Source organism: Patagioenas fasciata, chromosome 6 (assembly GCF_037038585.1).
Source record: "Patagioenas fasciata isolate bPatFas1 chromosome 6, bPatFas1.hap1, whole genome shotgun sequence".
Classification (NCBI taxonomy): domain Eukaryota; kingdom Metazoa; phylum Chordata; class Aves; order Columbiformes; family Columbidae; genus Patagioenas; species Patagioenas fasciata.
In genome coordinates, this window is record NC_092525.1 from 16,689,587 (window position 1) to 16,702,526 (window position 12,940).

A 12,940-nucleotide genomic window follows, 5' to 3' on the forward strand; every position below is an offset into this window, starting at 1 on the left:
GATGGGAGCCATCGGTTCCTTCCAGGACACGGTTGGCTTTAGCCGTCCTGTGGTGTCAGAGACCATGGACCCTCAAGCTGATGAGGTTTATCATCCTTATGTCTGTATACTCACCTGGTTGATGTATGGCTACAAGATCAAACGGTTGTTAGAAAGCAAGGACACCTGTGATGGGAAACTGATGCTGGGGCCACCAGCAAGGGAGGTGGATCAGCTGCTCTAAGGCTGGTCTCTCTGCCCCTTAAGCTCACCCTGATCCCTGGCTTTGACTCTGGTAGCTGCAAGGCTCAGGTCTCTGCCCAGGTGCAAACCCTGAGTCCTAACAGATGCTGGAACTCTTAAGGTGAGGTTCTGACTGAAGACTCTGCCTTGTGTTCTGTGAAGCCAGTCAGGTACAGATTCATGTTACTGACCAGATCATCTTGACTAGACCATGTTTTTGCTAATAAAGGGGACCCTTGGACAAACCCAGGAGCTCAAGGGGGTTTGCAGCCCAGCTTGGAGCTGGGGCTTCTCAGCAAAACCTCCCTGTGGATGTGTATTGCCCAGCAAAACTCTCCAGCTGCTGTTTGAACGTCTGTGAAGCTTCAGGTGCTTTGTACTCAGCTTCCAGTAATTTCTCTCTCTGACTATTTCATTCCAGCAAAGCCCTTTGAGAGCGGACAGTACCTGGACATCTATGGAATTACAAGAGACCAGGCTGGGGAATATGAATGCAGTGCAGAAAATGATGTCTCAGTCCCAGACGTGAAAAAAGTAAAAGTCACAGTAAACTGTAAGTCGTATTGTTTTTTAATCACTAAATCCAAATGGAGAAGAGGGACGTGGTGAGAAGAAAATGCAGAGAACTGCTGTAATGCAGACAACTGCTGCTCATGGTGAAATTGTAGTGTGTTTGGGTTTTGTATTACAGTATCAAAATTACCTGTGCTGTTTGATGTTCGAGTTAGTCTGGCCAAAGGAAGTTAAAACGAGATTAAGGTTCAAATTCTCTTCTGTTTGCTGGCGCGTTGTCACAGGCTTTACAGTTGCTGCTCTCGCTGGGCTGCAGTGCTGGGACTCGGTGTTTGAAGTAATGTCTTGAGTAATTATCTGAGTAACTTCTGAGAACTGCTGTGGTTGTTGGGCTGAAGCGTTTCTGATTTAATTTGCCACAGTTGTGCAGTAATATAAGGAGATGAGAAACTTTTTGAAATTCTGCTTGGGTGATTAGATGGTGATCGATCTCTGCGGAAATTTGAATTACAGCAGAGGCAATGGGTTTTTTCTCGTGGTTGCCCTGGTGTGAAGACCAGGAGGACTTTGTGTAGTTCTCCAGCCACAGGGACCTCGCTGGCTGGTGGGTGACACCAGGGACCACCAAAGTCACCTGTAACTCGTCCTGCAGCCGGTGGGGTCCGACCTTCTGGGGTTTGCACACTGAGGAGGTGTTTCTGACTTGGAACAGAGTTTGGTTTAGTGCTTGGTAAGATGTGAAACATTCAGAACAGTGTTCTTTTCCCATCCAACATGAGTGCGTGGGGAAAATTTAAAAATAATAATACTAATTACTCTCATTCTTTGTAACTGTGAATTTTCTTAGGTTAAGTGCAGTCAGCCATCTGGTAATCTCTAACAGTTTCTGGTTTAAAAATTGTTGTGCAGACACTCAGGTGTGTACATGATGTTTTGGGGTGACACCTTTCACACAAGCTGTGCTCAAAAGTTTTGTGTTGTTAGATCAATAACTTGCAGTAGGGACCAGAAGGAGCCATGAGCTCAGTCTAGTTCTAGCAGAACAAATATTGCATCTGTATTATTTCATATGATGGGGATTTTAATAAGGGTGAAAACAGCTGTCTGAGGAGCTCTCTGTGTTAACAGGAAGGGAAAAGTTGGTAAGCGTGTTCAGTGGTCAGTTTGTATATTTATTTTTTTTATTAAAAAAAAAAAAAAAAGACAGAGAAGGTGGCAAACTCACGAAATTTGTCTTGCCTTCTGAGCTGGATTCTAGGTGTATATGAGTCATGGCTCAGATAAAAGCACTGCCTCAGCTGGCCCAATCCGAAACCCAAGCTGCAATGCCATATGCAGCTGATGTGCTCGTTGGCCTGTGTTCTGCATCTGAGTTCATGACAAAGCCGGAGCAATTTCTGACCTCGGTTTGCTGTTTCCTCAGTGTGAGTTCTGAGCCTGTTGTGTCTTTATGGGTAGGAAGATGAGCTCTGGTAGCGCTGGGAAGGTGAAGTTGAGCAGTAGTGGTTTGTTCTGCACCAGCCCTTGGTCCTTCCACCAGCCACAGCTCGGTGACCGAAAGGACCAACATCTCCTGAGAGGACACAGCAGGGGCTGGGACACAGGTGGGATGGGATTTGCTTCCCCCTGAACACTGAACCAAGGGGGCAATGGGAGAAACAATGTCTGTGTGGGTGAATGTCCAGCCTCAGGAGGTGACACTGCCCCTTGGTGCACACAACAAGCCAGGGAGGTCGGGTCTGGCTGCAGCACACAGTGTGAGGTACCTCTGCCTGCGGTGACAAACGTGTTACAGGCTGCTAGACCAACCAACAAGCTCATAAATACTCAAATCCAGTGTCCAAGCTGATCTTTGTCCTGGTTCACCTACCTGGTCTAAGCTGGAAGTGTCCTTGGATGGATGCACATGGCATTCTGACAGGTTCAGACAAACTTCTACATCTGCAATGGGGATGTGCAGAGTATTTTTTTTAATATTTCTTACAACTAAAGAAGAAAATGGAGGGAGGAAAAAATAAAATTGAAGCAATGTAAACCTGAGATCTAGCTACAGCATGAAGCACTTTGTATACGTGAATGATTTGTTGCAGTCAGCTAATTGCTGATGCGTTTGTTTGGATTAGCGTGCTGTCCCCAGCCAGCTCAGCACGATGCAGAAGTGCTCCCAGCACCTGCTCCCTGTTGCTGATGCTCATCCCTTCTGAGCAGGCAGAACGTGGCTCGTGGTGGTCAAGAGTCATGCCGGGGGTGACCAGTGCTGGGAGAGCTCGTCCTGCCGTCACCAGCCCCGGGGGACACGTTGTGTGCGGCAGGTGGAACGTGCAGGAGTGGCCAGTGCTGCTGGGGGGGTGAGTTTTGCTTCCCAGCAGCTCAGCGTGGGCAGCCCCAGTCAAAAGGGATGCTACACACACCACCAAACCGACAGAACGGTGCCTGTTTGCTGCCTGGTGGGCTGGCCTGGCATGGCAGCTTTCCATCAGCAAAAGCTCAGTATTTCCTTTAGGAGAGCTGTGGTTTGTGAGTCACAAGGAGTTTGCACCAAACGTATTTTCAAGTTTAAATCTAAAAAGATCATAATGGAAGAAATACTGTAGAAGAGAGGAAGCCTTCAGGTCCTTGGTTACTCTGGGTCAGGCAGAGTTTCCCTAGTTGAGTGTTCTTCAGTCCTGTTTCTTCTTTTAAAATATCTGTTCATTTGCTGAACAAACTAATAAAGAGTAAGACTTTCTCCGTCCAACCCAGTCCCACCTCATCCCTACTCACTGCACGCCTCCCCTCCCCGCCAAGAAAACAAAAAAAACCCCATCCCATTTCTCGATTTTCTTGGTTTTGCTGACCCTGCTGCGGGGGCTCAGCACCAGCCATGCAGCCTCTGCAGCTCCTCACTCACCCTGGTGTTGTTGGGTGGGTGTACCCCTGGGATAGGGACACTTGTCCATTTTCCAGATGCCTCCACCCATCTTTAATCCTGCTTACTGGTGACTGAGTTCCTCGGCAGGTGTTGCTGGAGCAGTGACCATCACACCAAACTCCCTCCTGTAATTTCACAAAACATCTGTAGCCATTCCCACCTCTCATGTTGACGATAGAAAATCCTCCTGGCAAGGAAAGTGTGCGACTCCTGCTTCAGCTCCTGCACCCTGAGGGATGGCTGTGTGCTGCAGGAGCATCGCTTCATCTCAGTCCGAGCCATCTCTGTGTCACCTCTGTGTCCCCCACCCCATCCCCCACAGCCACAGCTGGCCGTGCCGTCTCCAGCGCCGCACGGTGACAGCACAGCACTGCATTTGCATTAACGTGATCGCTTAACCACTGCTACCGACAATTTTTAGTACTGTTTCCCTGTTATTAAAAGGATCGTTCTTGACTGCAGATGTGATAGCTGTAGAATAAATCAAGGTTTTATTGTGCCCAGTTAATAGAATGTATCAATGAGCCCTGAGCAGTTACAGTGGATATAAGCATAATTTTGAATACGGATATTCATTGCGTAGAGTGGTTGTTCAGTCATCCAAGCATGTACAAGAAAATTACCAGGTTTAAATTACTTTCTGAAATTCAAGTTTCTTGGCTGGGCAACTTCCAGCCATACATAAACAACAGCCTGCTGTCTGCCTTACAGCACGTGCATTACAACTCTAATGACTTTACTTATACTGCCGCATATTGCGTAATCTACACTTTCTACTTAATTTATGTCTGTCCCTTAATTTCCTTTCCAAAAACAGTGGCCTGAGAATTTGTGGTACAGTTGACTGACTCATTTTGGGGGGGTGGGGAATGAGGCTGCTGGTTTATGAAGAAAGAATACTGTACCAAATCAAGTCAGAATAGATGAAATATAATCCAATTTCATTTCACAAATAAATCTTATTAGCATTTCCCATTACATTTTATAAAGAAAATACTGATTTATAGATTATTATATTGAATCCCACTTCGAATGAACCGGTGTCTGGATTAGCAGGATTTAATATCTCATCTGAAACTGTACATATGGTACTGCAGCTTCACTGACTCTCTTAAGGGTTATTAGTGCCATACTTAAAAATATTAAAGGCAGTTGATAATGTGAGAATCCCCAGGAGTGTTGAAGCCTTGCCAAGATGATGACGAGATGTGTGCATCACAGAACTGGCATTTATTTTAATTTATCTAAAATTGTCAACTGCGTAAACAAGCAGTAAATGTGGGCTCTTACGGTGGAGCTGTGTTGCAGTATTCTTTTTTTCAGATAATATACACTAAGGGTCTGGTTTTCTGTAATTGTATCTTGAACAGCTCTGTTAAAGCTGGTTCTCACAGACGTTACTGAATTAAGATCTGGTGGCTTTGGAAATAAAAAAAGCCATTCGGTTGAAATTAATAGACAATAATTTTATTTCAGCCTTTATGAACCCCATCATGCTGCAAATTGAAGGCCAGATTCATCGGTGCTTACTGGGGAGGTGAAAATTACAGTTCCTGTGCTGAGGCAGCCCAGCTGGCACTGGGAAGCACTGGTGTGGTCTGGTCGGTTTGGCTGTCCTGGGGAGGGCAAGTCCAGGAGCCAGGACTCCCGAGGAGTTTTTCTGGCAGGAGATTCTTTGAGGAAATGATGCAGAGCACACCTGGGCTCCACCTGCAGCAGCTCTCCTGCCTCCAACGGGCTGCACTGCACGGCAGAGAAAGCTCACCTGCCGGATTTTGGAGACAGAAAATACAAACAATCTAAGGATAACTCAAAATAGTCTAGATACTGAGCCATGTCTGCTTACAGCAGCGCCTCTTTGTACAGGTATTTTCCATTAGATCATGGAAATACTGAAGCAGGAAAACGGAAATGAACAGACTATATGGCAACCTGTAAAAAACTGTATTGCGTTGTAAGTTGTGCTGCTGAATCAGGGTTGTCAGTAGACATTTTCCCAGCCCCACTGTAAGGCACCTCCAGTGACAGCAGTTCCATGGGCAACATGTTTGACTCAATCAGAGCCCTAAACTCCCTGTTTTTCACCGTGTCTGATGGAAATGTTGCCTGAAGGGGACAGCTCCGTCCCTCAGCTGTCCCTGGGGAACAGGCCACAGCTCCGTCTCACCTTTCCAGCCCTTTGAAGGCCATAGGCTTATGCTCCTTAAGTTCACCTCCTTGATTTAACCAGCCCTTAATGATCTCATCTTCATTCTTGCGTCATGTTTCCTAGGGTATTAACTAAATATTTCTTCCCTGTAGATCAGCTGGTGCTAGGGAAGGGCTTGGATAAGGTGTTTATAACTTGAGCTAGCATGCCAGGTGAGGTGTGGAAGGATTATTTCTGATGCCCATGTGTATATCTTGGTGGAGACTTGTCTTCCCTGTGACAGCAGGACACTTTGGTGGGTTTTACTCCGCCAGCCCTGGTCAGAACATCTGTATCACCTCTTCACCATGTTCATCCAGCTGATGAATCCCAAGCGTTGAACCCGTTCCTGTTTGGTTCTGACAAATCCCAGGTGTTGAACCCATTCCTGTTTGGTTTCACGCACTTTTCAGACCACTTCTTCAATGTATCAGGGTTGTATCAGGGTTCTCCTCTCTGATAATGGCATTAATGAATTAATAATAAATGATAAATGGACTGGCTTGTAATTCCATGGCTCCTGCTGCACTCTCCTTGTCTGACCAAGGATGGTGAAGGCTGTGTTAGGCACTTGCACCTCAGAAATAACATTTGCTTCATCCAGCTCTTGAATATATTTTTGAAATTTATTAGACCAATTGGTTTTCTATTCAATTTGGTTTATTCAAGTACTTGCTCCATTATTCTTTCATTGTCTTAACTTGAAATATAAAATAATTAATTATGGTCATTTAAAGCGGTCAAAATCTGTGTTTAGTATGATTCTGCCTCCTTATCCTTTCCTTTTTGTGTATGTGTTTCCTGTTTTTCAATAAATGATCCCTGTGTGGTTTAGTGGTGGGTTTTGGTTGGGTTTTTTGGGCACAGACCTTGTGCCCGCTTCCTGCTGTGGTGGTTTGATAAGGTGCTTTATGCTGTGGGTTTTTTTTTTACAGAAGGAATGTGTGAGTTTCTTGTATGAATTTTAAGTGGTGTGTTTGGTTTTCGCTTGGACAGGTTAGGGTTTTTGCAGAACAGCTTATCTCATTAGCATTTCTTAGAAGTCTGCCTTACTGTTGCTATGGTGTTTTGCATAATATTATGCATAATACTCTGATTTTACTTTGAAATCAGACATACTGTACTAGCTGGTCTAACCTAATTATATCTGTAACCTTAAACCTACTGGGGATAAACATTAGAAGACTTCAGTGTTTTGTGGGGCTCCTAATACCTGGACAGGTTGCTGTGCCTTTATTTTCCCAGGAAGTGTCTTGCTGTGGACGATTGCTGACCAATGAAAAACATTTGCTTGGCAAGCGTTTGGGTTTTGGTTTGGATTCAACAAATTTCCCACAATCAAGGTGCACATATTTTTAAATAAAAAGGCAAGGCACAAATATTTCCAAAGGTCTTGGTCCTCCTCTGCTTTGGTACCAAGTAAAAAATACTCAGAGCTGTTTAAGTTTCCAATTTCTTCTAACATGAGAGAGGGGAAGGAAGAGTGTCTTCTGCTTAAGAATAAATAAATAACTTCCATTCTTTCAGTTTTTAAAACTTGTGCAGCTTCATATTTATATCCTCAATTGAATTTGGGACTTGGGGGTTATGGTCAGCATTGCCTTAAAGGAGACAAGAGTCATTTTGTTGGAGAAACCAGTAACTCTACGTAAATGTATTTTGATCCATAAATGCAACTTCTTTATTTTTTTTTTCTTAAAACAACATGGATAATGTATTGAACAGTTGTGCGTGTTTGTGTGTTTCTGTTTTTGCAGTATTGCTCATTTGTTAGCCAGCCTGAGAAGGGTGCTGCATTTTGCAGCTTTAGAGAACCTGAAACTTAATCGGATTTGGTTCCTCTGGATGAGGACACCTCCATCCAATTACAAAGTTGTTTTGTTGTGTTGTTTTTTTCTTTTTTTTAAACCAGCTAAAACCTGTTCTCTGAAAGAAAATTTAAAAATTGTGGAGGAGAAGTTACTGCTTTTCTTTAATGTGTTGTTTGTATCCAGTAAATTCAGTCACCTCAACTCTTCAAACAGAATTGCACCCACATGAGATGAAGTCATATTCTCAGATCTGACCATGGAACTGGCTATTGTAGTGATTGATATTATTCATCTGGTTGAAATTCATACATTTAAAAACTGCATCATGTAGGTTGGTCTCTCTTTAATCACAAAGTATTTCCCAATATTGTAACAACAGAGAGCGATTTGTGGGTGCTGAGCAGCCACAATTCCCACCGACATGGAGCCTTGGCAGACCAAATTTGCAATCCCCTTCTGAAGTATTGAAATCACAATCTAAATAGCTAAGAGCACTCTGGAGTCTTGTTTCACTGGTTTCTGTGAAACACATTGTCTTAAATTCTCAAGTTACCATTCAAAAGTGGGATTTTGGCTTCTGAGTCACACTGGGGACTCCTGGAAATCCGAGTACTGGTTCATGTTTGATTCCGTTACTGGACCAGTGGGGCTTTCTGCAGCTTTCCAGACTGTGATTCTGCTCTGTTCCACTCTCCTTGATCTCAGATGTGTGGGTGAGGGTGGTGCTGGTGCCCACCACAGACTCGCATGATGGGTCAGGGTCTGGAAGCATGAGAGTCAACCCTGGCCAGACACAACCTGTGTCCAAAGCACAACCTCAGCCTACCCCATTTTTCACAGATTTTCTGGGTTTAGGGGGAAGAAGGCTGTGAGGTTTGATCTGCTTTTGTTTTGTCCTGGTGGTCACAGACCTGGGGAATGGATGGTGTCCTCCCTTCACTTTTTCCATCTGAAAACTGTTGCAAAAGATCAAATTTAGGTTTGTGCTAACATTTGGAATGGTGAGAACAGTGGTGTGCGATGGGGACCAGGGACCAACCTCTTGAATTATGTGCTGGCAGTCTGCAGCACAAGCAGGTGTGTGGCTTCATGTTAGGCCATCAAACCATTTCTTGACTCATTTTTCCTGTTGTCATTAAGTTTCAATGTAATTTTAAAAATCAGGCGTTCTACTTCAGTAGTTATGACTTCTACATCTGAATGACTCTTTCAATTAGAAAGGCACAGGGAGGCATTTAGAGGAGTGGTGGAGAGGACGTCTGTCCTGCAGCACATCTCATACACAGCTGGGGGCAGAGAAATAACAGCATAATTAGTTTCGATATTGGTGGGTCATTATATGAGGATACAAAGCCACCCACTCCAGCGAAAGCAGAACAGGCGCCAGTGTAGCTGAGTTGAAAACTCTGATCGTGGTGTGAGTCAGTGACAGCAGAGCTTGGGTTTGGGTCCTGCCATCCAGACAAGGAACTGCTAGCAAAATATTTCACATGAAACCAGAGCAAATAAGAACAGGAGTTTTCAGCATAAGATCAAGATCTTGGAAGAATTTTCCGCTATCCTGTAAAATGGAGCTTTTGATCATGTACAATTTAATCAGCTGGGGTTTTCTCACCTCTTTTTTTTTGTTATTTTTGGACAAAATAAGGACTAAATTCTTAGTTGTTTACTTTGAAAGCTATTCTCATCACTGAGATAACTTGTACGAGTTAGATGATGTCCTATCTCACAGTAGCACTTAATGAAAAACAACTTGTACCGATTCAATTAAAACTGGTCGTATATTTAATACCATCTCAGTTGGTGGGGTGGGGAAAGAATGTAGTTGATTTGAAGAAAATATCTTTCTGCTCACTGGTGGGGCAAGAAGCCTCTTACGAAAGTAATGTTTGTTATTTTACGTCCTTCAGGTATTTTAACATTTCAGCAGTCAGATTTAAACAATGTAGTTCAAGATTCTGACACAAGTGCAATTTGGTTCCTAAATTAACATTGATTTCTTTCTACGGTGTGGTAGTTTACCATTAGGTTCTGCAAACCGCTGCGCAGCTACTGCATGTTTCTGAAAAACACTGCTCATATTGAAGCGTGACAAAATTGATTATAATGCTCCTTCATGTAGATGGCATTCTGCTGCCACAGCACATAATCAAGGGCTTTGGCAACATGAAACGAGGACTTGTATTTGAAGAAGTTAGAGTATTATTACTCAGAATATCCCCCTGACAGATATGGAGTACATTTTTCATCTTCTTAAAGAAAATCTCTGCCTAACTCTGCCAAGTGATTATTTTTTTTTTCCCCCTCAAGTGATTTTTGGGCTGTTTTGGGGGGAACAGGGGCTGCATCCTCCATTCGCCCGTGGTGCAATGCAGATGTGTCAAGACAGCAGCCTGGTCAATGTCTCGGGTTGAGCAGAGACCCATGGAGCTGCAGAACAAGGATGCAGTTTGGCGCCTTCAGTGGACGAAGAGATGCTACTCTAGCGTAGCATCTGTATTGCTGTCGTAATGGCTCAGCTTTTGGATGCAAAGGCAAATTAAGAGTTAAAGACACCAAAACCACATCATGTTCGCCCTTCACTGTGTGAAGAGTATCTCCAACACCAATTTGTGAATCACGCAAAGGAATTAGCACAATTAAGTCATATGCAAACAAATCCATTTTCAAGTACTGTTTTCTTCGCAAGTAGTGTGTCTGACCTAGCTATTAAAAATTATTTCTATTATTCAAATCTGGATTTTATTGTTTCAGAAACCTATGGATGCTGATTATTTGTCATTTCTGCAGTGGTTAATTCTGAGGACTGCCATGATTACACATTTGAAAGTAATCTCTGTTCCTTGTCACCAGGAAAATAAGTCCTTGGGATAAAAATAACTGTACTAATTTGCACATATTTACACTCTTCCAGTAGTTACATGTCCACATATTGTATAATTATGGTATAGCAGTAAATGCTGTTCATTATGTTTATGCATCTCCGGGAGACTGTGCTGTGAGAAATAATACTGGGTGTTTCCAAAAGATGGACCCAGTTTCAAAGATATAATGATTTCAAATCGGGTCCACCTTTCTGAAACACCCTGTAGAGCACCCCTGACAAGCTTTCCTAATATAACTGAAAATTTTTTCAACTGTATATTGTTGATGGTTATTGCACAGACACCATGGAAAGGTTTCAGGCCATTGTTGGTGAAAGCGCATGCAAAAAATTAATGAAGGGGTTTTTTTATAACTTGTGTGTACTTTTCCGCTTGTGCTGTTGTTTTAAAGTCAGAACAAGGTTGCAGTAAGATTTTCGACACTTCTGTGCATCCACTCCAGTGAAGCTTCCTTGGTCCCAGCATCAGCAGGACCGTGTTCCTCTAGATGGGCTGCTCCCCAAGGGTCAGCACGCAGCTCGCTGTTGTCCTCAGAAGTGTTAAATTTGACATCTGCAGGTGGGACGTTAACCCCCTCAAACCTGGTGGGATGCAAAGCAAGGAAGTGTTTGTAGGGATGAGAAAAAGCCGTCCTAGAAGTGGTTCCTGCCTGGGGTAGATGCCTTCTCCTGGCTCCAAACCACTGCAAGCTCCTCAGCCAGGTGCTCCCACTTTAAATACCAGCTAAAATACAGTTTGGGAAAATTGAAGTCTTAATAGAAGATGACTCATCTCCAAAGAGCTCATGCATAGCAAGCAGCAGTTTGAAGTACAGAGCAGGCTGTGTCAGACTCCAAACGAGAGCCAAAATTAATGGAGAGCTCTTCAGCTTCCAGGAGCGCTCACTTGCCCAGATTGCTCTTCAGCAAAAACAATTACTTAAAATATTTCTCATAATAGTCAACGTGTTGTAAAGCAATGTTTCTCCCAGTAATTGTAGTCTTCCTTGTTGCTGTTGGTCTGAGACTTAGTCTCACTTGCAGGTGACAGTTTCAAGGGTTTTGAGTGCAGCTGGTGACACCAACTGGGGTCATGAACAGACAAGTCTGAGCAGTGTGTCAGTCTTGCAAAACTCTCCAGCGCTTGGGGTTTGGTTTTGGTTTGTTTTTTTGTGGGGTTTTGTTGTTGGTGGTTTTGGGGTTTTTTTGTTTTGTTCTCGGTTTTTTGTTTGTTTTCCTTTGTTGTTTTTGTTTGGGTTTCTTTGTTTTGTTTTTTGGGGTGTTTTTTTGTTTAGTTGGTGGATTTTTGGGTTTGGTTTGGTTTTGTTTGTTTTTCTTCCAGTAGCAGTCATTGCTGCTTTGAAAAGGTTCTGCAAATAAAATCTGTTCAGCACAACTTGTGAGTGTGTGGGCACGGCTGTGGTGGCTTCTGCCCCAACTACATTTGGCATTTCAACGAGACATCCAGTCCCTGATAAGACAGGAATGATATTGTTACAACTTGTTTGTCCCCTGGTGAGATTGCTAAATTAGTTTTTAATAACTTCTGCAATTTGGCTGATATTAGAAGTGTGTGGTGCAGGCACTGGATCTGAGCTAGGGGAGCTTTGAGGAGGAATATTTCTGCTTTTATAGTTTAAAGGAAAGCAGTGCTGTTGACACAAAAGAAAGGAAAAATTGCCAACATCATTCTTCAGGCATTATGATTCACAAAACTGGTTCTCTTCATATTTTCTGTCTCTTCTCAAATAAAAACAAACTGTTTTGAGGCTGTCGTGACCTTTTTTGGACCTTGGAGCTGTAGAACAAACACAAGTTCTTGTGATGAACCTCTGCCCTACATCCAGTGCCGCTTCCCAAAGCAAGGAACATGAGCGACCATGATGCTTCAGCTGCTTTGGTACCTGTTGCACAGTGCGCACAAAGGTTGAGACAGGCATTTCTAGACTGAAGGAATTCAGAAAAATTCACTTCAAAATGCATTATCTCCAGCGTATTTTGAGCAAAATCCTGTTTAATATCAAATGTCTCAAAATTCAGGTGCTCACTGCTTCTGCACCTGGTATTATTGATGGCAAAAGAGAATCTCAAGGAAAAGAGCAAATCAGGAATTATCTTTCAATGCAGAAATTAAATATTTAAGTGGGGAACTCCCAGTGTTCCGGATTTCTCACATAAAGTCAGCTCTGCATCTAAGTGTTGACTTGCGATTTGTTGTCTCTTCTTGAGAAATGCGTGACGTTCTTTGGAAATGAGCAGTTGTAACAAGGATATAAGTGATCATCAGGGACAAACTGCAAAATCCTGGATATTTCTGGTGTTTCTAAATTACTCTCATTGTTTTTGACTTCAGTCTTCCTCAGCCCAGCATCATGTGTGCTTGGTTTTAAGCAATGATCTCAGAATGAAGGGTGATATCTGTTGCACCCAGT

General features: G+C 43.3%; 1 protein-coding gene across 2 annotated transcripts in view; it reads left to right on the top strand.

Annotated features, from left to right (window-relative positions):
• Window positions 1–12,940, top strand: part of NEGR1 (neuronal growth regulator 1) — a 224,132-nt gene that overhangs the window by 149,362 nt on the left and 61,830 nt on the right. For both annotated transcript variants that reach the window (XM_065842400.2, XM_065842398.2), the window contains exon 4: window positions 644–775. In XM_065842400.2, coding sequence (XP_065698472.1) covers window positions 644–775 — 132 coding nt within the window. The remainder of the gene's footprint in view (window positions 1–643; window positions 776–12,940) is intronic.